We start from the raw sequence: 24,188 nt of genomic DNA on the forward strand, positions 1-24,188 counted from the left end.
GTGCAACAGGCTAGGGGGGGAAACACCCTGAGGCATGACGCTGCGAAGAGCACAACCAGTACCAGGTGTAACCAGGTGTGGGAGGATGTCACTGCTGAGAGCCAGGCATTGGCCTGAGACAAGGGAGCTGTCCCTGGAGCGCAGAGCGAGCAGGAGAGAGAAGAAAGGGAAACCGAATACCATGGAACATCTGTCCTATTCCGCACAGTGTGTTGTAACCACCTCAAAAATACAAGCAATCTTTTCCACATGTAACTCAATATATACCACTTTGCTGCAAAAGATTTATTTTTGAGAAGACTCCTTTTGGTGGAAAGCTTCAATGCGAGAGTTTAGAATTAGTATTTCATCATTAATAAAGAAATGTCAAAGCTTTATGATACATAATTCAGAAATTTATTTGAAGCTTCTCATTTACGAGGAAAGTGGGGTGGGCACACTTGTTTGCTGATTTTGTTGCACCTGCTAAGTCAAGTAACAAGTGAAGTTAGAAATCAAGGGAAATGAATGATCCAGGAAGGGAGACCATCTGTCAAAGGGGACGGGGGGGGGGGGGGGGGGGGGGGGGAGAGGCAATGATTTGGAAAGATTCTAAGAAAATGTGCAAATCTTAGTTAAAAAAATAAGGAATGCTTTTAATTCACCAATGTTTCCTTGGTTTATGAACTGCCACGGCTTAGCGAAGGTCAGTGATGGGGCCGCAGTGTTAAAGAGGGAAGTTCCTTGTCCCAGAAGGTGCTGGGAGTCACAGGCTATTCTGTGCTGTCACGCCAGAGTCAACACTGGACTTCAAACCATGACGCTCCCTCGGAACTGTCCTCCTATTAATAAGGCCTTCCCTTCCCAAGCGTGCGGCATGATGCAGAACCTCCTGGGTGGCACTGAGGGTGGCACACCCCTAGTGCGGGTGGCAGGATGGGCACTGAACCCCACACCGGAGGCAGGAGGACCTGTGTACCTATGCGGACCCCTCTGGACTGCCGATAACGGACGATGGCATCCTGGGGAGAGTGGCTGCCCACCAAAGAGGACCCTGAGAAAGAAAATAGCATGAGAACCCAGGTGGGGTGTGCGGGCGGGGACAAGCACTAGAGGGCCAAGTTGAGATAGTTTTGAGAGACATTCACTCAAGGAAAACACCAACAACACACCGTGTGGTTGTCTAATGTGCTGATGTACGAACACTGCTGGGCCCTGCAGTCCTAGTTCTGAATCGGTCTCTTTTTCCCTTCAGTGTTGTGAACGGAGGGAGAAACTGACTCCACATTTTCCCTATGAAACAAGTCACTGTCATTATGGCTTTCGTATCAAGTATCTCTTTCCCTTTGTTCCAATTTATTATTTTTACCAAATTTATGTTCAGAGGTTAGACTTGCAAACATCAAAGCACCACAAATGTGTGTGACATCTAGTGACACTGGGTTGAGAAATGCCAATATAAATACCATATATCAAATTACCATTGTTTCACACCAGGATAAAAGGGGGTGTTGGTGGTGGTAGGGGGGTGGGGAAAGTTGTTCTGGAAAGAAATGAAAAGAGCAGAACCAATCTCACGCAGCCAAGTGGTGAAGTTGAAGGTATGTGACCCCATGATCTCTCAGGCCACCACACGGCCGGCTGCTCTGTGTCCTGGCAAAGGAAATGGGGACCGAGGGCAGTGGCTGGCGTATGTATGCGACAGTGCGTTGATGTTACCGGCAGACTGGGAACAACTGGTTTCTGTTGAGCTTGAGGCCACACGTGTTCCAATGCTCCAGAAGGAAAGTTCCCACGCAAACTGGAGTGTCCAGAGCTGCCAGGACCGGTCAGTACTCTTCCTGCTGCTGGGGCTGCTGTTCGTGGACTTGCTCCTCGGCTTCGGGCTCCTCCGGGTGGCCCTCCTGCGGGGCGGGGGAGAAACGGCAGCTGAAACGGCTTAGTGGGTGGAGGCCCCGCAGTGCCCAGCCCTCGCCATGCCAGCACAGCGTCCCCAGGTGGCAGGGACTTGGGCTCAGGGACAACGCGCCACGCAGGCACCCCTACTCCCAGGAGCAAATGCACACAGGGAGGATGCCTTCGCTTCCTGCTCCGTCAAAGAACAACTGTCCTAGGCACAGTCATCAGACTGTGTGCACCAAACTTTCCCTTCTGCACTGGATGGAAATCGTCACAGAACCTACTCTGTACTTTCCTACGCTCTGTGAGAGTGAACCAGACACAGGGGCTGACGAGCACCAGGAGACCACGGGGGAACCTGCTGCGAGAGCAGAGCCCCAGGGCCCGCAGGTGGTCACCTGAGCTGCTGTCATTCTTCTCACCTCGCGGCATGTCTGCCTGCAGCAGACCCCTGACTGTCTGCTACTCATCTGGTACAGGCTTAGATGCCAGGGAAGCAGCCTGTTGGAGAAGGTAAGGAGAGGATCCTGCATGTTTCAGGACAGGACCTGCTACACCCGTTACTCGGCCGTGATGACCGATGATGCTTCCAAGTAATCCTCCTGCTCGGGTGTCTGCACCCACTGCTTTCACACTGAGAGAACGGCTTGCCGAGTCCCGTGTGTGTGTGTGGTGATGTGAAGACTAGAACGGAGGCTGAGTGTAGTCATCTGGGCAGACCCCTTCAACTCAACCCAAGAGGCAAGAGCTCCTGTCTAAGGCAGTCCTGCCTGCTATTAACTTGGAGTTTACCTGACAGTGTTCCTACACAAGGACTCCTTGTTGGGATAAGACCTGGCTCAGAGTTAGAATCAGGTTTTTCCTCCCATTGGGAGTGCAGGGCTAGAGAGAGTCCTGCATGTGCCCTGCCTCTGGGTCACAGGCCTGTCACTCAGGCCCGCAGTGATGGACATACTGCGCTGGGCGTGGCGTCAGACAAGCTTGTGAAGAGAAGAACCAGTGTATCCTGTGCTTGAAGGCGACAAAGCCCTCTCTCCATACAGAACGTGGAGCCCGTTCCATTCGGGGGGGTGCAGACGCCCTGCAAGCAGCCTCTGGTGGCATCCTTCAGGTCTGAACACGGAGAACCGTATTTTGTGAGGCCATCACTGTCTCTGGGACCTGACCGGGCGGATTCTCAAGCTTCAAGTGCCACAGTCTGAGCCAGGGGTCCCCAAACTTTTTACACAGGGGGCCAGTTCACTGTCCCTCAGACCGTTGGGAGAGCCGGACTATAAAAAAAACTATGAACAAATCCCTATGCACACTGCACATATCTTATTTTTAAAGTGAAAAAACAAAACGGGAACAAATACAATATTTAAAATAAAGAACAAGTAAATTTAAATCAACAAACTGACCGGTATTTCAATGGGAACCATGGGCCTGCTTTTGGCTAATGAGATGGTCAATGTCCGGTTCCATATTTGTCACTGCTAGCCATAACGAGTGATATGACGCGCTTCCGGAGCTGTGACGCGTGCGTCCTGCGCCACTGGAAGTAGTATTGTACGTGAGCGCCACCGCCACATACAGTACTCCAGTGCTCCTCTCACTGACCACCAATGAAAGAGGTGCCCCTTCCAGAAGTGCGGCGGGGGCCGGATAAATGGCTTCAGGGGGCCGCATGCGGCCCGCGGGCTGTAGTTTGGGGACCCCTGGTCTGAGCTAATGATAACCAAGAAAGAAGTCTAAAAAGAAGATGTGGGGAAAATGAAAAATAAAAAAATAAAAAAAAATGGAGAGGCCCCAGATAATTTCTTATAGTTTAGGAAAATTACGTAGCTGGGATTTTAATCTTACATGGAGTAAACATCTGCCTGGTGTCAGCTGGAAGATGACAAAGGAAACTTGCCAGTGGCTTGTTCCATTCCACAGAAACACTAACACGCATGCAGCTCAACCACAGAGCCCACACAGCACTGCAGGCCTCGGGACAGATGGGACATGGGACCCTCTTCCAGCATCAGGTGGTTAGGTGGTGGCACTCCAACCCACAGGCCCCCCTCCCGCCCCGTACAGCACGGCCCTGGGGGAGGAGGCCCCGCCAGGCCCCACTCCCGCCCCGTACAGCACGGCCCTGGGGGAGGAGGCCCCGCCAGGCCCCCCTCCCGCCCCGTACAGCACGGCCCTGGGGGAGGAGGCCCCGCCAGGCCCCTCTCCCGCCCCGTACAGCACGGCCCTGGGGGAGGAGGCCCCGCCAGGCCCCCCTCCCGCCCCGTACAGCACGCCCTGGGGGAGGAGGCCCCGCCAGGCCCCACTCCCGCCCTGTACAGCACGGCCCTGGGGGAGGAGGCCCCGCCAGGCCCCACTCCCGCCCCGTACAGCACGGCCCTGGGGGAGGAGGCCCCGCCAGGCCCCTCTCCCGCCCTGTACAGCACGGCCCTGGGGGAGGAGGCCCCGCCAGGCCCCACTCCTGCCCCGGCGGCTGGGGCCCTTGGTTTCTGCCCTTCACCCCACCTGTCTCCTTGCTCCTCTTTCCTCCTGGCGCCTCATGCCCGCACGTCCTTCTGCACGCTCACTCATGAGGAGCGATCCAGGGGGCAGGCCCTCTGCACAGAAGAGGCCTTCTAGAAGTACTTTTTGGGAAAAGATGGTCCCACAGAGCTGGTCTGTCCTGGCAGTGAGTAACCCAGACAACCAGCTCCAAGAGAAAATCAGACAGTTCTGGGCCTGTGGAGATGCACACAGCATCCAGACCCGATTCTTCTTGCACCTCTCTGATCTTTCACGAAGAATCCTTACACACATCCTTACTGTTGTTTTTGCTCAGACTTCTGAAAATCACCTGAGATCTGGCTGCCCAGGCCTGTTTTTCTCAATCAAAACCCTCCTCCACTCCCCCACCCCACGTCCACCATCTCTTCCCAGATTAATAAATGGATGCGTATGTCACAGGCATGTGGCCAGTGGCTCTTGATGACAATGCTGTTTATCCCTCTGGGGATCTCAAATGCCCTGGCTGAGCTGTACTTCCGCTGCGGTCCCCGGGCAGTACCCTAAGGCACATCGATCGCAGCGCTCTGATCACGAGCGTCACTCCAGAACACAGAGCCACGGCTCCCACACTCACGGGCTCGTCTGAGGTGTAGAGGACTTCCATTAGTCGCTGCACCAGGTTGTCGTTCTCCTGCCCCTGTTCTTGGCAGAGCAGCTCAATCTCTCTCAACTTCCCAAAGTAGAAATCCCTTTCCTTTTCCACACCTTCAAGGGCGAGTTTTAACGAATGTACCTGCAAGGGAGGAAGGGTGGAGAAGAAAACCCCCCAAATACAGCGTAAGAAGCCAGCGACCCACTCTGCCTGTGCAGAAAGACCCAAAACACAAAAACAGACATGCAGAAAGTGACCCATGTGCAAATCTGAGGAGAAACAAGGGGCCGTTGTTTGGAGCTTGAGCCTGGGCCAAAACGTCCAACCTCAACAGCACACCAGTCATTCCCCTCCGTCGCCCGATGTTTATGAACCAGGGTCAGAGAGCGTTCTGCTGGCTCCAGTTCCCCCGGGTGAGTAAGCTCTCCTCTCCTGCTAACTCGGCCGGACGCCTCTTCCTCCTAGCCCATCCATCCTCCACAGGGAGGAGGCAGAGGCAAGCGGGGGACATGGGCCAGGACAAGGAGAGAGCCTGTCACTGTGCTTACAAGTCTAGCTATATTTGGAGGACACTTCTGGCTCTACATCACCTGTACTGAGTCATGCTCAGTTTTGGACCCCTTCATAAACATTCCTGAGCCAAACTGGACAGACACCCTCTACTATGAAACTGGGTGTCCTGACTACACAGGAAGAACTGGGTGAGATGAAAAGCCTGGCTGGGAAAAACTGTTCATTTCTCTAGTTCTGGGGGATGGCGGGAGGGGAGTCAAGAAGGACAAATATCCAGTGATGGAAATGGTTGAGCTTTGGCTGATGGGCACACAACACAGTCAATAGTTCAAATGCTGTAGAAATGTTCACCTGAACCCTATGTACTCTTATCAATGTCACCCCATTAAATTTAATTTCTAAATAAACAATTTTCTCTAGTTCTGGCTTTTTTTTTAGAGACAGAGAGAGCGTTAGACAAGGACAGACAGAAACAAAGAGATGAGAAGCATCAATTACTTTTTTGTTGCGCATTGCGACACCTTAGTTGTTCATTGATTGCTTTCTCATATGTGCCTTGACCGCGGGCCTTCAGCAGACCGAGTAACCCCTTGCTCGAGCCAGTGACCTTGGATCCAAGCTGGTGAGCTTTTGCTCAAACCAGATGAGCCTGCGCTCAAGCTGGCGACCTTGGGGTCTTGAACCTGGGTCCTCGGCATCCCAGTCCAACGCTCTATCCACTGCGCCACCGCCTGGTCAGGCTAGTTCTGGCTTTGTGGAAGATTTCCACCACTCGAGAGGTAGGAAGAGATGGAAGCCCCATTCCCTCCTCCCCCTTCCTGTCCCTTGATGCTGGGTCAAGGACCTTCAGAGGGATGCAGTGTCTCCTTGTGGTCAGAGATAGTGCTGGGAAGGGAAAAGACAAAAGGGGCAGAGCGCAAAGGACCCGTCATTCGGGCAGAAGGAACACTCACACTCAAATGACCACGCATTCTGGCTGAGACTCCCTCACTTTTTTTTAACCTTTTATGCACTTTGTATTCATGCAGAGAATGTTCTTTAAAAGGTAAATTAAGTCCTTCCTGGCCCTCTGCAGGTGAAATTTCTTTCAGTATTGAAAAACCACCCTTCACTGCCAAAAATCACGTCTGGGATGGAGAATTTTCTTCTCTTTCTAATAACCCTGGGCCTTTGCACATACTCCTTGTCTGTCTGGAGTCAGTGACTCATTCAAACACGTTCTGACCAGACACAGGGTCTGTCCTCCTTGCACTCCTGGCAAAGGTCTCCATCTGTACGGCTCAGGGATGCGGTTCCTCAGAGCGCCCCGCACGGACGCCCTCACACAGCTGCTCTCCAAGCAGCAGAGCGTCAGTCTGCGAATGCTGAACTCTGACTTCTCATAACTGCCTGGATATTGGTAAAAACTGAAGGCAATCAGCAGCCCCAGTTCCAGGAAAAAGAAAACTCCCTTTATCCTAGAAATCCACTTTTGATGCACCCAACCCACTCCCGGGGCTGGCCACTCAGCCATCGGACGCCCGGCGTGATGCTAGTGCCACAGCCATCGGACGCCCGGCGTGGTGCTGGTGCCTGCCAGCGCCCCTCAATGAGCCAAGAGCGCAGGCTTCTGCAGATACCCAGCCCGAGTCAGGCTTTGGTGGTATTCCAGACACGTTAGGCAATAGATGCGCAGCTATAAACATTCCCTAGTAAAAACCAACAGGAGCTAAATTATACGATGAAGATCAAGTGGCAACCGAATTCCAAGCTCATGGTCCCACTCATAAAGACTGATGCCTCCCTGCTCTTCACACGTCACGGCAGAGGCCTCCCTGTGGAGGGGGTGCTGGGAATGGGCCGCGAGCCAAGTTGGGGGAAGGGACGAGAAGGGAGAGCTCTCTTGTCCCACTTCTCTCCATAGCTAGGGTAACCAGTGTCCCCTCAGCACAGCAGGGACTCCACCCCACTGCCTGTTTGCTAGCTCATTCTCCAGAAACTGTCCCCTAATTATTTCAGTGATGTCTTTGTCTCCCCTGTGCCTTCTGATTCACTTCCATCACTGGAACCGTCTAGCTCGGTGGACCTTGAACAGTATGCCATGCGAGGCTGCCTGAATAAAGGCACAAGGCAAGTAAATGCGAATTCTTCAAGTTTATGGAGCTTGTCACTTTGTCCATTACTGCTGTATTTCACTCATCAGCCTCGCCATTCCCGGTCCTGGTGTCCTTGGCTCTAACAGTGACACCAGTGTGGCTCCCTGCAGGCTGCAGGGACAGAACGTGGAGGGAGCAGTAGCCGGTCGCCACAGAAACGAAGCCGGAATGAGAGCTCACTCGGCAGTTGTTGCACGAAGGCTCACAATTTCGGATGTGTATGACCTTCTGAGGGACAGGGTGTGGAGGGCGGGCACACTTCTCCTCCAAGTGAGTAAACAAGGGGGCAGGTGGGGAGTGAAGCCTTCTGGAAGTAATGGAGGGATTATAATGAGGGGGAGGAAGACCACTGGGGTGTGCCTTTCTTTTCTCCCTCTGTCTTCTCTAGAGCGGCAATTTGGATGGTAGGTCAAGGTCTGGGTCCCCTGGGGGTGTGGGGTTCTCGTGTGACTGGAGAGGGGGTGGGGCCGGCTGGCTGAGGCTGTAAGGGAGAGGGGGGTAAGAAGGACCTGGAGATTTCCGTGTGGTCACACTCTGGGGTAGAGGGGCTGGGACCGGAGGGTGTAGAGGATGACAGGGAGGGGAGAAATCACAAACAACAATAAAGATATAAAAAGAATGGGGTTCCTAAAGGTAAAAGAGTTATAACCTATGTATTTCAGACCCAGGCCTGATGCTCTTTATGTCTGCCCTACTTGCTAGCAGCCGAGGCATGTGGCCCAAGACTCCTTATGGCTTTCTCAACCGTCTCTCATCCGAGGAGAGTGAGGATGTTCTACATGGGCTCAGACTGAGACGCTGCATGTAGTGAGAACATTCCACAGTTTCTAAATCAAAGTCCTACCCACCAATGACTTAAGGCTTCACCTTTTTCATTCAAGTGATCAGAATTATAAGGAAGCACCCTAGTAAAGCAAATACCTGCTTTTAAACTAGCTTCTTGATTGCAAATATAATTACCTCAAAAACCATTTCCAGCCTCTTGATGGTTCATCAAGAGTCAGATTAATCATAGGAATGACCCAGTAGTGAGTGGCCAGAAATAGCTAGAGGACCTCAAATAAAGGCTCCTGTTCCTGTGGTGAGAGGAGACAGAATAAAAGTCCCTCTTCCTAACCTAGGTTGTGATTAGACGGCTTCTGCAGTGGGCCCCTCCCTAATAATGATTTTATTACTTTTAAAACTATTTATGAACACCTAAACTCAAGACATCTCAATTTCCTATCGTCAGCTCAGCCCTATGTAAGCAACCATCTACATCAGAGGTCTCCAAACTTTTTACACAGGGGGCCAGTTCACTGTCCCTCAGACCGTTGGAGGGCTGGACTATAAAAAAACTATGAACAAATGCCTACGCACACTGCACGTATCTTATTTTAAAGTAAAAAAAAAAAGGGAACAAATACAATATTTAAAATAAAGAACAAGTAAATTTAAATCAACAAACTGACCAGTATTTCAATGGGAACTATGGGCCTGCTTTTGGCAAATGAGATGGTCAATGTCCGGTTCCATATTTGTCACTGCTAGCCGTAACAGGTGATATGATGCGCTTCCACAGCCATGACACGTGCGTCCCACGTCACCGGAAGTAGTACTGTACGTGAGCCATGCTGCGCTTTGTGGCGCCGCCACATACAGTACTCCCGGAGCACAGGATGAGGATGGATCCTGTGCTCCTCTCACTGACCACCAATGAAAGAGGTGCCCCTATCGGAGGTACAGCGGGGGCCGGATAAATGGCCTCAGGGGGCCGCATGTGGCCCGCGGGCCATAGTTTGGGGACCCCTGATCTACATGCTGCTGTCTTAATATGGGCAAAGTACATATTTTGTTCGAAATGAAGTTCTAAATGCTACCTTAAAAAAAATGCAATGTATGCTATTGTTAGCTAGAAAGCATACCTAAACTTTTATACAGAAATTTCAAAGGCAATAGAGCTAGATTTACTGTAATCGTGAGGAATATGGGGTAGAAAGGAAAGTTCTACGTAAAAGACACTGGACTTTCTGATCACCCCATTATTGGTTTCAGTACTGCTGTGGTAACAAATTTTGGCTGTTTTGGGAAGTGTTAGGGTTTTTGCTTTTGATTGCATAATGACCAACCCTGAACACTTGCTGTCTGTAAGTTCTACGAGGGGAAGGAAGGTTACCATTATGTGAGCATCGAGCACAGCGTCTGTCACACAGAACAAGCCTGACAACTTTGACGGCTTGAAGAAAAGGAAGGCGGAAGGGAGACGAACCCGAAAGCCTTTAACATGATCTAGACTGAGTAGAAGTGGGCAGACAGACCATGGTCTAGACCAGTGGGCCCCAACCGTTTTTGGGCCATGGACCGGTTTAATGTCAGAAAATATTTTCACGGACTGGCCTTTAGGGTGGGACGGATAAATGTATCACGTGACCGAGACAGGCATTAAGAGTGAGTCTTAGACGGATATAACAGGGAATCTGGTCATTTAAAAAAAATAAAACATCGTTCAGACTTAAATATAAATAAAATGGAAATAATGTAAGTTATTTATTCTTTCTCTGTGGACCGGTACCGGTCCGCGGCCCGGGGGTTGGGGACCACTGGTCTAGACTGGAGCTCATGACAGGCACTCAGGTTCATGGAGGGAGAGGTTGGCCTGCAAGCCTGCATTTACCTGGGGACTGAGTCATCTGTCCTCCTATCTTAACGTAGCTTTGAGACTTGTGACTAACATCTTCTATTCATAATGGGCCATGGGTTTTATCTGCCCTAACAATTTCTTTTATTCTTACGTGTGTGCAACCCCCGTGCTGCCTCACCTTCCTCTCTGTGGGCCTACAGGGGTTTGTGCCCAGTCCCCTCCCACTGCTGCTGCTCCCAGGCACAGGCCCAGCGAGGAGAGTTACCTGCTCATTAAGCTGTATGACCTGTGTTTCCAGATCTTTATCAGATCTGGACGCTGAGCCGCTGGACGAAGCCCTTTTGGCTGAAGAGGGACGAGAAGATGTGGACCCTGGCTTAGATGCTGGACTTGATTTTGCTGCACCTGAAAATAACCAGAATAAAGGATCAACAATGGCAACATTACAAATGCTTTTTAGACAGACAGCAAATGCATGACAAAGTTTGCTGAAACGTGTAAAAGACAATGGCAGCGATTCCTCCCTACAGCAGGGGTAGCACAGATTTATGTAGGAAGAGTGCCCGAGAAGATGCTAGTGTCATCTTGGGCAATTTATGTAACCTTTCATAGCACTTCTTTTTCCCTCAAATAACATGAGATTAACATAGTTGTCCCTTCTATCTCAGAGTGATAAGAGTAACACATATATAGGGATTTAAAGATTTTTTTTCCTAAGAGGAGAAGTTTTCAGATCAGCTTAAAGCAGTACCATAGTTGACTTTCTAACGAACAAGAAAAAGACCTTATTCTATATTAATACTTTAGAAGAGATATTAATACAAGTGTTATGTTTTTTTCTTTTTTAATATATTTCCTGGCTTTAGTCACTGAAAGAGCCTGGGAACAATGGTATCTCTATGGCAATGAGCATTCCTGGTGTCCAAGTTCTGGTTTCTAAATTTTATTCTGCAATAAAAGAGCTACTTGAGAAATGGCTGATTCCGGGCCTGGGGCAGGGAAAGTGCGAGGTGAGCCTGGGATACTCTGTGTCAAAGGCAAGGATGTGCTTAAGGATTAGTGTCAAAGGACACGGGGACCAGGCTGAAGGGGCTCCCAACCAGCCATACTTGGGACAGTCTACACACCAAAAATAAGTAAATAAATAAAGGTTGTATTGTAATGCACTGATTAAATAAAAGTGTAGTCTATAATTATGGGGAGTGGGGAGGAAGAGACAGAAAGATCTTTATAGAACACTGACAGCAGAATAAATGTTAGAACTAGAAAAATCACAATTTTGCAAACACTGACTCAGGAAAGGCTCATTGATGGATTCTAAAACATTAAGTGATGTTTTTGGGTAATAAGAAATTCGTATGTTTCAAGGTATTGCCCTATAAATTACTTATTATACAGGGAAAAATATGCCTTTACAATGGGGAGATCTGGGAACTAGCACCCTAACCAAGTGCTTCAACAGCATCGCTAGTAATACTATAAATTGAAAAAAAAAAAAAAAGCCGTTGATTTCAGGTAAGAGCTCCCCTAGCTGGAATCTGGCTTACAATAAGCTCTCTCACTAGCCAGAACATGGCACAGACATATGAAATGACCTCAGCAGCCAAAACAGAAGGTACAAGGTAAATGCACTTCACGGATTGGGAGGTTTGGGGTCATTACTAGGGGCCTACCCCTCCCTTTCACTGAACACAGTTCTGACTAGGCGGCGTCTTAGCCTGGTGGCGGGAGGTGCTCCTCCGGTGTGCTCCCATTGGCTCAATTCTCCACCACAATCCCCAAACTCTGCTTCTTCTAGAAGGTTCTTGGAGTGTAAGGAACAGGTCATATTCAGCTTTGCAAGCCCAGTGATGAACACTTACTGGTTGAAGGAACAAATGTTGAAGTAACTACATGAACAAGTGAATTAAACATGGTTATACAGTTTACAATTTTATAGTTTATTCCCAACTTTATCAGTACCAACAGATTAGAAAGAGGTTATAAAGGCTAAGTGTGCTGATGGCAGCTAACAAATTTCAAACCCTCACTTAATTACAAAGTAGGAAACAAGAAGACTGAAATTTAGACTTGCGTGTCTTCATGGGGCCTAGAGTCACTGGTTATAGATGCAGTCATATACACCCTCAGAAGCGTTGACAGCATCATACCCTAATATATTTTAAAATGAGAATGATTAAATTGCAAATGGCTTAAAACAATTTTGAGTATTAAAAGAGTAACTCTTCAGTGACCTGGAAATCTCATCTACTTCCCGAGGATTATAGAGAGCTGACCTTCTGCTTTAGTTGTGATTCACATACAGTGGCGAGGACCTTCATCCCTGTAGAAGCCCATACAAAACACTCCCGGAGCACCACGTCCATGCCCCTTGGCCAGGTATGCTAAGTAAAAGTCAAGCCAACAGGGAGAGAAAACAGTGTTTTCTTTCAACAACCAACAGGAGGAGAGGCGGGGTGAGAACATGCTGACCTGACAAAGACCCTTTTCCGAGGGAAGCCGCTCGCCAGCCTAGCTGGGGAGGCAGCTTTTGAAAAATCAAGTTATTTCAGACCTTTTTATAAGTGCTGCACCATACTTTAATATAAAGACCGCCCAACAGAACGCAGATCAAAGCTGTCTGTGATCAGCACATCTCATTTACTAAAGACATACTAATAAAGTGCCGACGTCGAGCCACGTAGTGGCGATCCCTGTTCTCCAGGAGCTCATGGTTTTGTAGGAGGGAAAGCCATCTAAGAGTCCCCAGGCATGGCCACGTCCAGTGTTCTAGACTACGTGACCACAGAGTGTGATGCAGGCACTATTTCCTCTGCCTGAAACACTCCTTCTCCTCCCCTCCTTTCTGTGACCAAGTCTACCACCCTTTAGGTCTCAGCTTAGATGTCCCTGCTCTGGGAGACGGCAGCGTCTCTACAGCCTTCCTCACAGCACCTATCAGCTGCAATGAATAGTATACAGTACCCCTTATCCACGGGTCCACTTGCTGCAGGTACCTGTGGTCAACTGCTGTCTGAAATATTAAATGGAAAATTCCGGAAACAATTCAGAAGATTTAAATTGCATGCTGATTGAGCAGCATGACGAAGTTGTGCACCATCCCACTTGGTCGCCTCTGGGATGTGAATCCTTCCTTTGTCCTGTGTCCCCACGCTGCATACACTATCCACCCGTTAGTCACTCAGTAGCCACGCTGGTTATGTGATCGACTGTCACGGTACCTATGTTCAATGACTGTTGTGGTATCTATGTTCAAGTAACCCTTATTTTAATACCACAGTCACATAACTTATACTACAGTATATTGTTATAATTGTTCTATTTTATCATTTATCTCTCACTGTCCTTAATTTATAAATTAAACTTTGTAGTAGGTATGTATGTATAGGAAAAACATAGTATATACAGGGCTCAGTACTGCCCATGGTTTCAGGGGGTCTTGGGACACATCCCCCAGGTACGAGGGACTACTTCTCCCGTTGGATCAACTCTACGAGGTGGGAGTTTCTGCTTGGTTCACCACTTTGTGTTCCCACGCCAATCGCAGTGCCTGACCCAGACAAGACGTGTAGAAAAGTTTTTATAATTCACGGGACAACTCCTAGGAGAGGCATCTACCCACAGTGGAGCTACCAGGGAAAGCTTGGGGAGCTGGTGCTGGCGTCCAAGTCACTGACAGAGCCTGCACTACACAAAGGTGACTGAATAGAAGTCACCGCCTCTCAGAACGAGCTCTCTTACTTGGTGTCCTTTCAAGATCACCTTCCGTTATTACTTAGGCCCTTTATCTATGGAATCAGGACAACAGTTCAAGAGGACAGATTCAGTCAGTAAATGGTGAACTCTAAGTAGGGAGGAGCAAGGTGGTTTGGGCCAGGCTGTCCAAGTCTTGGCCATGTTCACTGGCCTCTTCTGAAGGAAACAGCCCTGCAGAAGGGACTTTCCCTGGGAGCACGTGACCCAAGCCCAACCAGGGGCAGTCCTCCCTAAGCAGGTCAGCAACTAGGACACAACTGATTCTGACAAATGGGCTAGTTCACCGGACACACTCATGTTCTTATACTTTCTGCCTTATCCAGCCTCACGTAAACTATAAGACAAACACGGAAGGGATAGAAAACAGGGCTACCACTGATTATATTTCCAGGACATCTTCAGTGAAGCCTGGGAAAAAAGCGGAGCTGTCTGAAAGCAGTGAAACGAAGTGAAAGCAGAAAGGGTCCTGGCAAGCCAAAGCCCTGTGCACGGCCACGTGGGGCAGGGGGCTACAAGTCAGCAGAGGAAGCTGCCGGAGGGGAGCAGCAGCGCGGGCCACGGCGGGCCCACACTGCTGCAGCGTCTGCCGGCAGGGACCACTCCCAGCTCCAAACACACGGGGTCTCACAGACCCAGTGTTTTCTTGAGGAAACATCTCTTGCTACTGACAGAGCCCAACTTAAAGATGCTTGTGGGGGTCTGTTTCACCAAACTGGTTCAGTCAGCCTTAACAATGGCATCCATTTCATGATCCTGTGGAAGATGAGGCTCAGGAGCTCAGGGGTTTCACCCTGGCCCTCCAAGGCTGCGGCAGAGCAACGTGAGATCAGAAAGAGGAAGGCCACGAGTGTCAGTGTGGCGTCCTCTGCTGTGGCAGCAGGGCTGGCGGGAAGCAGGGCTGGTGGGAAGGCCAGTTCTTGCTCCAAGAGGAATCAAAGGCTATCTTCTGCCCCTCCTGACAAAGGGTATCTTCTGCCCCAGTCCCTAACTGGGGTACAGTGTAGGCTGAAGAAAGCAATGAATGGAGGACGAATTTGGAAAATTTAATAATAGATCTATTAGTAATTAAGATTTGAAAATTAAAATTAGAGGGATTTTGAAATTCTGATTCAAGTTTGGAAAGAAACTGATAATAGAGGGAAGCAGACATCTGATGACTGTGGCTCAGAGACTAGTGCTGGCTAGCTGGACATTTATACCTGTGAATGAATAAATGCGAGGACATCAAAGAACAGCAAAGACATGGGGTAGCTTCAGAAGTTTAGAGTTTTAAAAACCAGGCAATCAAGGGTTAAACCTAAAAAACTCGTTTTTAAAAAGATGTAATGTAAGCTCTTCACATCATCACAGATATAATTTGATATGGAAGTGATTGACCCTTCCCAGCTATCACACGGTTAACATCCAGTAAGAAGTACTAAAATTTATGAATATAAATTTATTATTCATTAACCCTCATTAAACAGTTAAGAATTATGTTTTTGTTTTGGGTTTTTTTGCTTTAAAAATCTTATTGTCTTCTTTCACTTCTCTGAAGTGTAGTGTAGCCAGCTTCTGGGCTGCCAAATACTCTTTTCTTATTTACCTGGGCTACTATAAGGATATTATCAGAAAATTGTAGTTATCAATGTCAGTATATTTAACAGTGATATAATATTTTTATGTAAGCTACCGTTTGTAGTCCACCTTTGTAAAGTGACACAATAATGTCACTGATTGCATCCAAGCCCAGTGTGAGATACCACGGTCCTCAAGAGCTGCCTTCCTGCTTCCTAGAACGCCCCGGTCCGTCCTGATCTCACTGCGCTCCCCTGCCTCTTGGCTCAATGATGCATACGGGAAAACACTTATAAAGGCAGTGCAGCCGCTGTGGCTGTAACACAGCTTTAGATTTTTTTTCTTGCAGCTATCAAACATTGCAATTTCTTTCAAGTTGCGTTTGATGATGTCCTGAGAACATAATTAGTGGTCACCCTGCTTTACAAGAAATCATTTTTCCCTGAAGCTTTTCTTTCCCTCCCTAATTTTCCCTTTCAAAATAAGGAGTTTCAGAAGCAGGAAAATAGACATAAATTCTGTACAAGTCCCTGTAATTCCGACTTTACTCACTGGATATGGACATGACTTACAATGCTAGGCTTTGAGCGTTGCGTCTTAATTAATGCCTTTAAGATTTGGGGTGTAAATATGACTCTAAGACATTTTAACGATAGTAAAAAGCAACGAGTGGCCTGATTCATTGCCTCAGGGAAGCCAGAGCATCATTGTGTTTAATGTCAATAATTAGTAGCTTGTGCAGTGTCTATGGAAAACGCAACAACATTTTGGGCACACAAGGCCCAATGAATTCAGAATGATGAAGTAAATAAAAGCATTGTATTTGGCTTATCCTTCATGGCCAGTGCACTGACGGAATTCAGAAATTCTTCTCACATAATCTGCCGTATTCCGTCTGCCAAAATCATAAACAGAAAAGCTAAAAATATGACATTAATACTGTTGACAAGAACCACAGAGACATTAAAAACATGTGCACACACGCGCACACACACTCAGGAAGTAATCACTCTCCTTTTCACCCCCTACTTTGAGAGAATATTCCCTTTATCCCTGGGTCTCCACTCAATTCAAAACCCCTGAGAGGCAGGGTGTGGCAAAATGGGTGAAGGTAGTCAAAGGTACAAACTTCCAGTTATGAAATAAACGAGTCCTGGGGATGTAATACACAGCACAGTGACTGGAGTAATACTCTACTGCATATCTGAAAGTTACTAGCAGAGCAGATCTGAAAGTTCTCATCACAACAAAATACTGCAACTCTGTGTGGTGATGGGTGTTACCTAGACTTACTGTGATGATCAGTTTGCAACACATACAAATACTGAGTCACTGAGTAGTATACCTAAAGTATTATGTGTCAATTATAGCTCAATAAAAACAAAACCACACAGGAAACACATTGCATTTACTGTGCTGAGTTGTTTGTGGATAGTTCTGATGTTACTTCCTTGTCCCTTTTACCTTGGCAAACAGATTTTATTTTTCAACTGAGATAATGAGCTTTGTTAAATAACTTAGTAGATAAAGCCAGTGCTGGGGGCCAAAGGACGGGGCTGGATTGATGAGAAAATTCCCACAGGAGAGGGTCTTCTGAGTGACCCCACCCACACCAGAACCATCCCAACTGCAACATGACGCCAGTTCTGATCACTGTACATTCAAGATCCAAGTCTTTCCACCAGAAGTGGCTCCACCCTTACTTTGTAAATTCTGTAATTTGCTCTGAGGGCACCTGTAAGGCCAGGGGCCGCTGCTGTGGCCATGCAGGTTCTCACCAGATTTGGGCAGATGGTAAAGGAATTGTGGAGCCAGAAGATGGTGGGCCATTCTGTTTATTAAAGTCTCATAATGGTGGATGGGCAAACAGGCAGGGAAGATGCTTCCCTCTCTCTCAGGGCTCCCAAGGCCCTCAGCACTCCAGACTCAGCTGGACTCATAGGCCCCCACCAGTCTCAGCAGGGCTCCCAATCAGCTCCTATTCTCTCTGTGCTCTCCAGCAAAACAGGTGTGGGGGGGGCCCTTCTCCAGCAAACACTAGCAAACAATCACCCCTCCCAAGCAGGAAGGCAATCTGCAATTTGCAATCTGCCACCCTGAGGGCAATCACCAGCAGCCTTCCATAGACTATGCACACATGGTGCTGCCCCAATACAAGCAAGCAAACAAATTGAGATTCATGGATATAGATAAGAGTGCAGTGGTTACCAGGGGGAGAGGAAGGGAGGAACGGAAGGGGCGGGGGTGGGGAGGGGCATAAAGAAATCCAAATAAAAGGTCAAGGAGGATAATTTGACTTTGGATGATGGGTATACAATATAATCAAATGTCAAAATGATCTGGAGATGTTTTCTTTAAATCTATGTATTCTAGTTTATCAATGTCACACCATTAAAATTGTCTAAATAAAATTATAAAATTAAAAAAAATTATTTTTTTATTTTTATTTTTTTTGTATTTTTATGAAGTGAGAAGCTGGGAGGCAGAGAGACAGACTCCTGCATGCACCTGGTGGGGATCCACCTGGCATGCCCACCAGGGGGCGATGCTCTGCCCATCTGGGGCATTGCTCCACTGCAATCAGATCCATTCTATTGCCTGAGGCAGAGGCCATGGAGCCATCCTCAGTGCCCGGGCCAACTTTGCTCCAATGAAGCCTTGGCTGCAGGAGGGGAAGAGAGAGACAGGAAGGAGAAGGGGAAGGGTGAAGCAGATGTACACTTCTCCTGTGTGCCCTGGCCAGGAATCAAACCTGGGACTTCCACACATTGGGCCAACACTTTACCACTGAGTCAACCAGTCAGGGTTTACCCAACAGCACCCTCCCCCCACAAGACCCCCCAAACATTCCCCCACCTTGGTGGCTACATCAAATGAACTTGAATGGGATTCCACAATGCCCTGATTCATGGGATCATTAAGAGGCTAGTTCTTTTACTCTGAAATTAGTTCACAGCCTTTAGGGCCTCTGTCCCACTAGTATAACTAGTGACAGAGTTTGGATCCTGCTTTTTGATACTTCAGTGTCAGCTCATAAAAGTGGGCAGGATTCCCTTTTGAGCAGCTTGGGGAACTTTATACAGCTGAGCACAAACCAGGTTATCCTCGTGGGCAGCCGTCCTCTTGTCCTGCAGGAAGCCGTGGTTAAGAGCAGGGCCCTGCAGCCAGTGGCCTTCATGGGAACCCTGGCTCTGCTGCTTGCTGGGGGTGACGTTTGCTGCCACCTGGATTTACGTTTAGGAGGAACAGCAGTGCCCACTTCCCAGATCTGGGGTGAGTACACGAGTTAACAGATGGAAAGTTCTGCCATGAGAGCTTGGCATGCAGGAAGCGCTCAGTAAATGTTAGCGTACATTATTATTACTCAGCACATGAGACCTGACTCAACTAATGACGAAAAAGTACACAGATTTCCCATTCCTAGACACTAGCAAAATAAAAACTAATGCTGAAATAATAAGAAAATAAAACTCATTTCATTAAAAAAATCTTTACAAAAATTTATTAACTAATAACCTACCAGCGGGCTCCAGGGCATGGGCTCCCCGCATTCCACGCACTCTCTGTTGTGCAAGTCGGTGTGCTGCTGCCCAGGGCCCTGTGCTGCCGTTCCGGTTACCCAGATCCATCCAGCCACATGGCAGATGTTCACTGAACCCCTCCTGCCTACCTGGCAAACTGCAGGCACTTGGCTAAAACAATGAACAAAACAAGAAGATGCCTGTCCTTGTGGAATTTCCATTCTAATGGGGGTTATTAAATAGTAACTGACCTAAATAAATAATAAATTAGTAACTGACCTAGTAAACTCGAAGGTTAATGCCACAGAAAAGAGGGGTGGGCAGGTGCCAGTTTAAAATAGGAATGTCAGGGAAGGCCTGAATGTCCCCTACGGGCCATCTATAGTCCCAGCTCTTCCCTGAGACCCACAGGACTTCCAGGGATCACACTCAGCCCGAGCCCACTAGTGGGACAGGGGGTCAAGTTAGATTAGTGCAAAGACCTGAGCAAGGTGAGGAAGCTGGCCATCTGGGCACCAGAAGCAGTGTGTCCGGGCAGAGGGCAGGCCGACTGCCTGGCCTGGTCCAGAGCCCAGCGGGTGCTGGAGCAGAGCACACCCCAGGTACTGCAGGAGGACAGGTCTGAGAGGGCCGCAGGCAGGCGGCGTGGGGGCCAGAACACAGAGCAGGCGACACCAGACGTGGGTCAGCCAGGCAGGAGACCCTGCAGTCATTCCCCTGGGGATGAGCAGTGAGTGCTCAACACAGTTTTGTTTTTGGTAAAGCACGGTTTAGAACACCCTCTTACGTATCCTAGTGAGCAGGCACCAAATATCCAGCCGTTTTACACAACATACATTTTGTAACATCAACAGCCAGCAAAGACCTTCTGTGATCAATAGCATCAGCTATGGATTCCAAGGAGAGGCCTGAAGGAAAGGTTGGCAGTGACAAGAACTGTGAGTCAGCCAGTGTCCCTCCCAATCCACTGCTCAAGGGTCATTACACAAGTGTTGTAACTAGCTGTCCCGACAGCAAGCCAGTGAGCTACACTGGAAGTCAGGGGCCAGCGAGGGCGTGGCTGCCGCTGCACCAGGAGCTGGAGGTGCTGGAGGGCTCCCCCTCCTGACCTGCGGTCCCAGGGCCTGCCCCTGTGATGCGCAAGAGGGCCCGACTCCAGTGCGCATGTCCGGCCAGTGTGAGCATTCGCAACCGAGTTACTTCCGCCCTGGTTACCGTCCCTGAAGATGATGTGTGTATTTTTAGCCATCATGTGACCCGCCAGTATTTTCCAGGCTCCACTTGAGTCACTCTGGTTTCAGAGTATTTTTCATAGGGGGAAAAACGTAGGAAAGAACTCCTCATCTTAAAATGGTTCAAGTATTAAAAATTCTAACTTTTAAACAGCTATTTGAACATGGTGTATATTGTATTTCTTTTGATAAACTTCTGACTTTTCACATCTCTCATGTCTTGTTAGAAAATTAACTATTTTAAAACATGTGGGTGTCAACCAATCACTACCTTAGTTTGAAATCCCTGGGGTTTTTCTTTCTTTCTTTCTTTTTTTTTTTTTTGTATTTTTCTGAAGCTGGAAACGGGAAGAGACAGACAGACTCCCGCATGCGCCCGACCGGGATCCACCCAGCACACCCACCAGGGGGCGTCGCTCTGTTGCAACCAGAGCCACTCTAGCGCCTGGGGCAGAGGCTAAGGAGCCATCCCCAGCGCCCGGGCCATCTTTGCTCCAAGGAGCCTCGCTGCGGGAGGGGAATAGAGAGACAGAGAGGAAGGAGAAGGGGAGGGGTGGAAAAGCAGATGGGCGCTTCTCCTGTGTGCCCTGGCCGGGAATCGAACCTGGGACTTCCGCACGCCAGGCCAACGCTCTACCACTGAACCAACCGGCCAGGGCCTGAAATTCCTGTTTTTAAATTGTTCTCAGAATACTTTCTTTCTAGAAATGGTGAGGATCCCTCACCCCCATGAAAACCAGACACCGCAGAATCGCAACAATCATTTCGGGAAGCATCCCCCTTGCCTGTTTACTGCAGCACTGCAATGGACATTGCAGTGATTCAATTTAACAAATACTCAATAGGAACTTTCTACATGTCAGGCAATTTGGAAGCAATGATTGAACAAGGCAGAACTGGTTGATAGTTTAATTCACTCAAATTCAAAGGGAGTCTAGAAAATTCTTCAAAATTGTTTTCTATTCCCACCCAACACATCAAGTGACACAGAAAGGCACCAATAATAATAATAATAATAATAAAATAGGTTCACTGGTGATCTGACATTCTGCTCATGGGAACAATAAGTGCTAAGTCACTGCCTTTTGAGGCCTGACAGGTTTTATTGTGAGGCTGAGAGGCTGACACCTATATTCCAAGTTATTACACCTATAGAGAAAGCAGAGAGGACACATCAAAGTAATGCATGGTGTTAGCAGCACGGCTGGTTAGTATTTTGATATATAAAGGGAGCAGCTACATGAGAATTGACCCAGTACTGTTTGAAAAGGGTCTGGCGGGTTTGCTTCCCGGGTGCAGGCAGGACAACAAAGGCCATCAGCTTTCTTCGGCCGAGTCCTGTGAACAGACAGTGTGGCATGCTTGAATGCACGCCAGTTTTGTCCAAGGGGCTTATGCTTTACCAAGACTGTCTATTCAGAGAATTATTTGAATTGAAGGATTAAGAAAAATCAGAGATTAGTAGTCCTCCTAATCTAGGGCTCAGTATTCTGGGCTTTATACACATTTCTACTTTGGAGCTGTTAAAGAGGCCTGGTACAAGTGGCTTTACCATTCCTGCCTTTATAAATGTGAATACAATACAGTAACTCCCACTAAGAGCCTGCTGCAAGAATGAATGGGAACGGTTTTGAACTTTTAAAAAATTATTACTATTGTTAAAATATGCTATCCAAAGAGAGCAGCATGTGTTCTAAGCCGTTCCAACACTGTGGAACCTTTTATGTCCTCCATACACATGCAATTTGGATTTGGTCTGTGAAAATTTACCGTGGTTCAGTATGGCATGGAGAGAAGAACATAAAACAAGACCAAATCACAGTCAAGCTTCAAATCTCGGGGCCCTGACTTCTAATGTAGAACACTGGCGAGTTACTGAACCTCTCCGTGCCTTAGTTTCCTTAACTCTAAACTAGGGGTAATGGTCTCATCTATCATTTAGGATTGTGATGAAGCTAAATTGAACTAATAAATACTAAGTGCTTAGAACAATAGCTGGCACTTAGTATGTCTTCAATAAATGTTTGCTGATTCCCTCTATATATGATGGCTCCTTCTACATATTAAATGTGTTCCTTTTCCTTAACTTTCATGAAAAAAATTCTATTCATATTAGGTTAAAAAAGACAGTAATAGATCCACAACATGTTGCAGGTTTTGATCTCTAAGTTTTAAAAAAATTCTAGTTTTAAAGAAAACTATGACCTATTTCCATCCCCCAAACCAAAAATCGTTAAAAATTGCAAATTGAATTAGTAAGTTATCTGTCAAGGATGCCATCTCAGAAAGCAAATGAAGTGGGATAGAATTGAAAAATTCATGGCTCTTCCCAGGAAGAAGCGCTTGGGCTCCTCCACAGACAGTGCCAGAAGGTGCCTATCTGAAGCTTCTGAATTCTTCATGACTCCCTGGCTCCTCTCTGTGCCCAAATTCCAAACTCATCGATATTTACTATCCTGGCAAGGCACAGCACTGCTCACATTTTGTGCTGTGGTTTTATCATTATTATAGATAAGGGAATGCAGTTTGAATTATTCTTTAAGGAGAAAAGTATCCCAATACTAGCAATGTATCTTATCTTTCTTACATACAGTAGATGTATAACTAGAGGAACAAAACCACTTATAGCCTTCTCCTTCAAGGGAGTAGGGGATGCCCTCTAAGAATTTAATTAAGCTATTATAAGTGCTCCTCTCCATGTTTTCCAGGTCTAAACGTAGCTAAGAGAGCAGCCATCAATTGCTATGCAGCTTAGCAATGGGATGGTTTCTTAATAGGAACAGGCTGAGGGGTGCAATGCTGACCACATGGCAGGGACTGAGTGAAAGATACATTGTTCACACAGGAAGGAGAAGTGCTAACCTCTGTTTGAAAAGATGTCTTGCTAATTATGTGACTGTTAAGAAAAACATACCTCTTCCTTGTTTTGAGTTGATACTACATTCTCTCTCTCTCTTTCTCTTGCTCTCTTTAATGTTTAATTTATTGATTTTAGAGAGAGGAAAGGAGAGCATGAGAGAGTCAGGAACACCAATCTGTTCCCATATGTGCCTTGACCAGGGATAGAACCAGCAGCCTCCATGCTTCAGGACGATGCTCTAACCAACTGAGCTATCTGGCCAGAGCAATATTACGTGATCTCTTAAAATTAACATTTGATCTCTGAAGAAGTAAGTAGTTATGTGGGTAGCAGAGTGTGTGTGGCTGGGGACTATGGGATAACAGCATCAATCAGGTATATACTGGGAAGTTGTAAGAATAAATAGGCATAACTCATTTTGATAGGAAGATCATAATGGGACAAAAAGGTGCCTGTGTCTACCCTACAGGGCTCTGGGAAGTCAAATACCATCATGGACTGTACTAGTCTAAACAGAAGACATGGAAAAATGCATTTCTTAGAGTAACTGATGGCTTTGGGGTGAGAACAATGTTTGTGTTTAAGGGGTGGAGATTCTCGAAAGTCAAAAGAAAACTTACATCTTGATGATAATAAGAAAAAGGAAGTCTTGCATAAAGATACAGGCTTGAGTGGGATTAACTTCTTGCATACTTTTTACTTGGACTCTGAGTTAAATGCCTGTTAGATCAAAAACATCAACACTTTTTGGAGCAATATAACAAAATCCAGAGTCTCCACAATATGACATCACAATGTCTAGGATGCAATCCAAAATCACTCAACATGTGAAGAGCCAGGAAAATGTCACGTATACTCAAAGGAAAAGATAACGAACAGACGACAACTGTGAGATGGACAGAATGGTGGAATTAGCAGGCAGGAACTTTAAAGCAGCTATCTTAACTATGCTCAGTGAAGTATGCTTGTAATAAATGAAAAGGTAG

General features: G+C 47.5%; 1 protein-coding gene across 4 annotated transcripts in view; it reads right to left on the reverse strand.

Moving 5' to 3' along the window:
* Positions 1 to 373: 373 nt before the first annotated feature.
* The window catches only part of MAPRE2 (microtubule associated protein RP/EB family member 2), a 154,765-nt gene continuing 130,950 nt past the window's right edge, over positions 374 to 24,188 (reverse strand). For all 4 annotated transcript variants that reach the window (XM_066246848.1, XM_066246847.1, XM_066246846.1 and 1 more), the window contains 3 exons: positions 10,542 to 10,681; positions 4,991 to 5,149; positions 374 to 1,883 (listed from right to left, as the gene is read on the reverse strand). In XM_066246848.1, the coding sequence (XP_066102945.1) occupies positions 1,809 to 1,883; positions 4,991 to 5,149; positions 10,542 to 10,681 (374 nt within the window). In that variant the 3' untranslated portion in view covers positions 374 to 1,808. The remainder of the gene's footprint in view (positions 1,884 to 4,990; positions 5,150 to 10,541; positions 10,682 to 24,188) is intronic.

Source organism: Saccopteryx bilineata, chromosome 11, assembly GCF_036850765.1.
Source record: "Saccopteryx bilineata isolate mSacBil1 chromosome 11, mSacBil1_pri_phased_curated, whole genome shotgun sequence".
NCBI lineage: Eukaryota > Metazoa > Chordata > Mammalia > Chiroptera > Emballonuridae > Saccopteryx > Saccopteryx bilineata.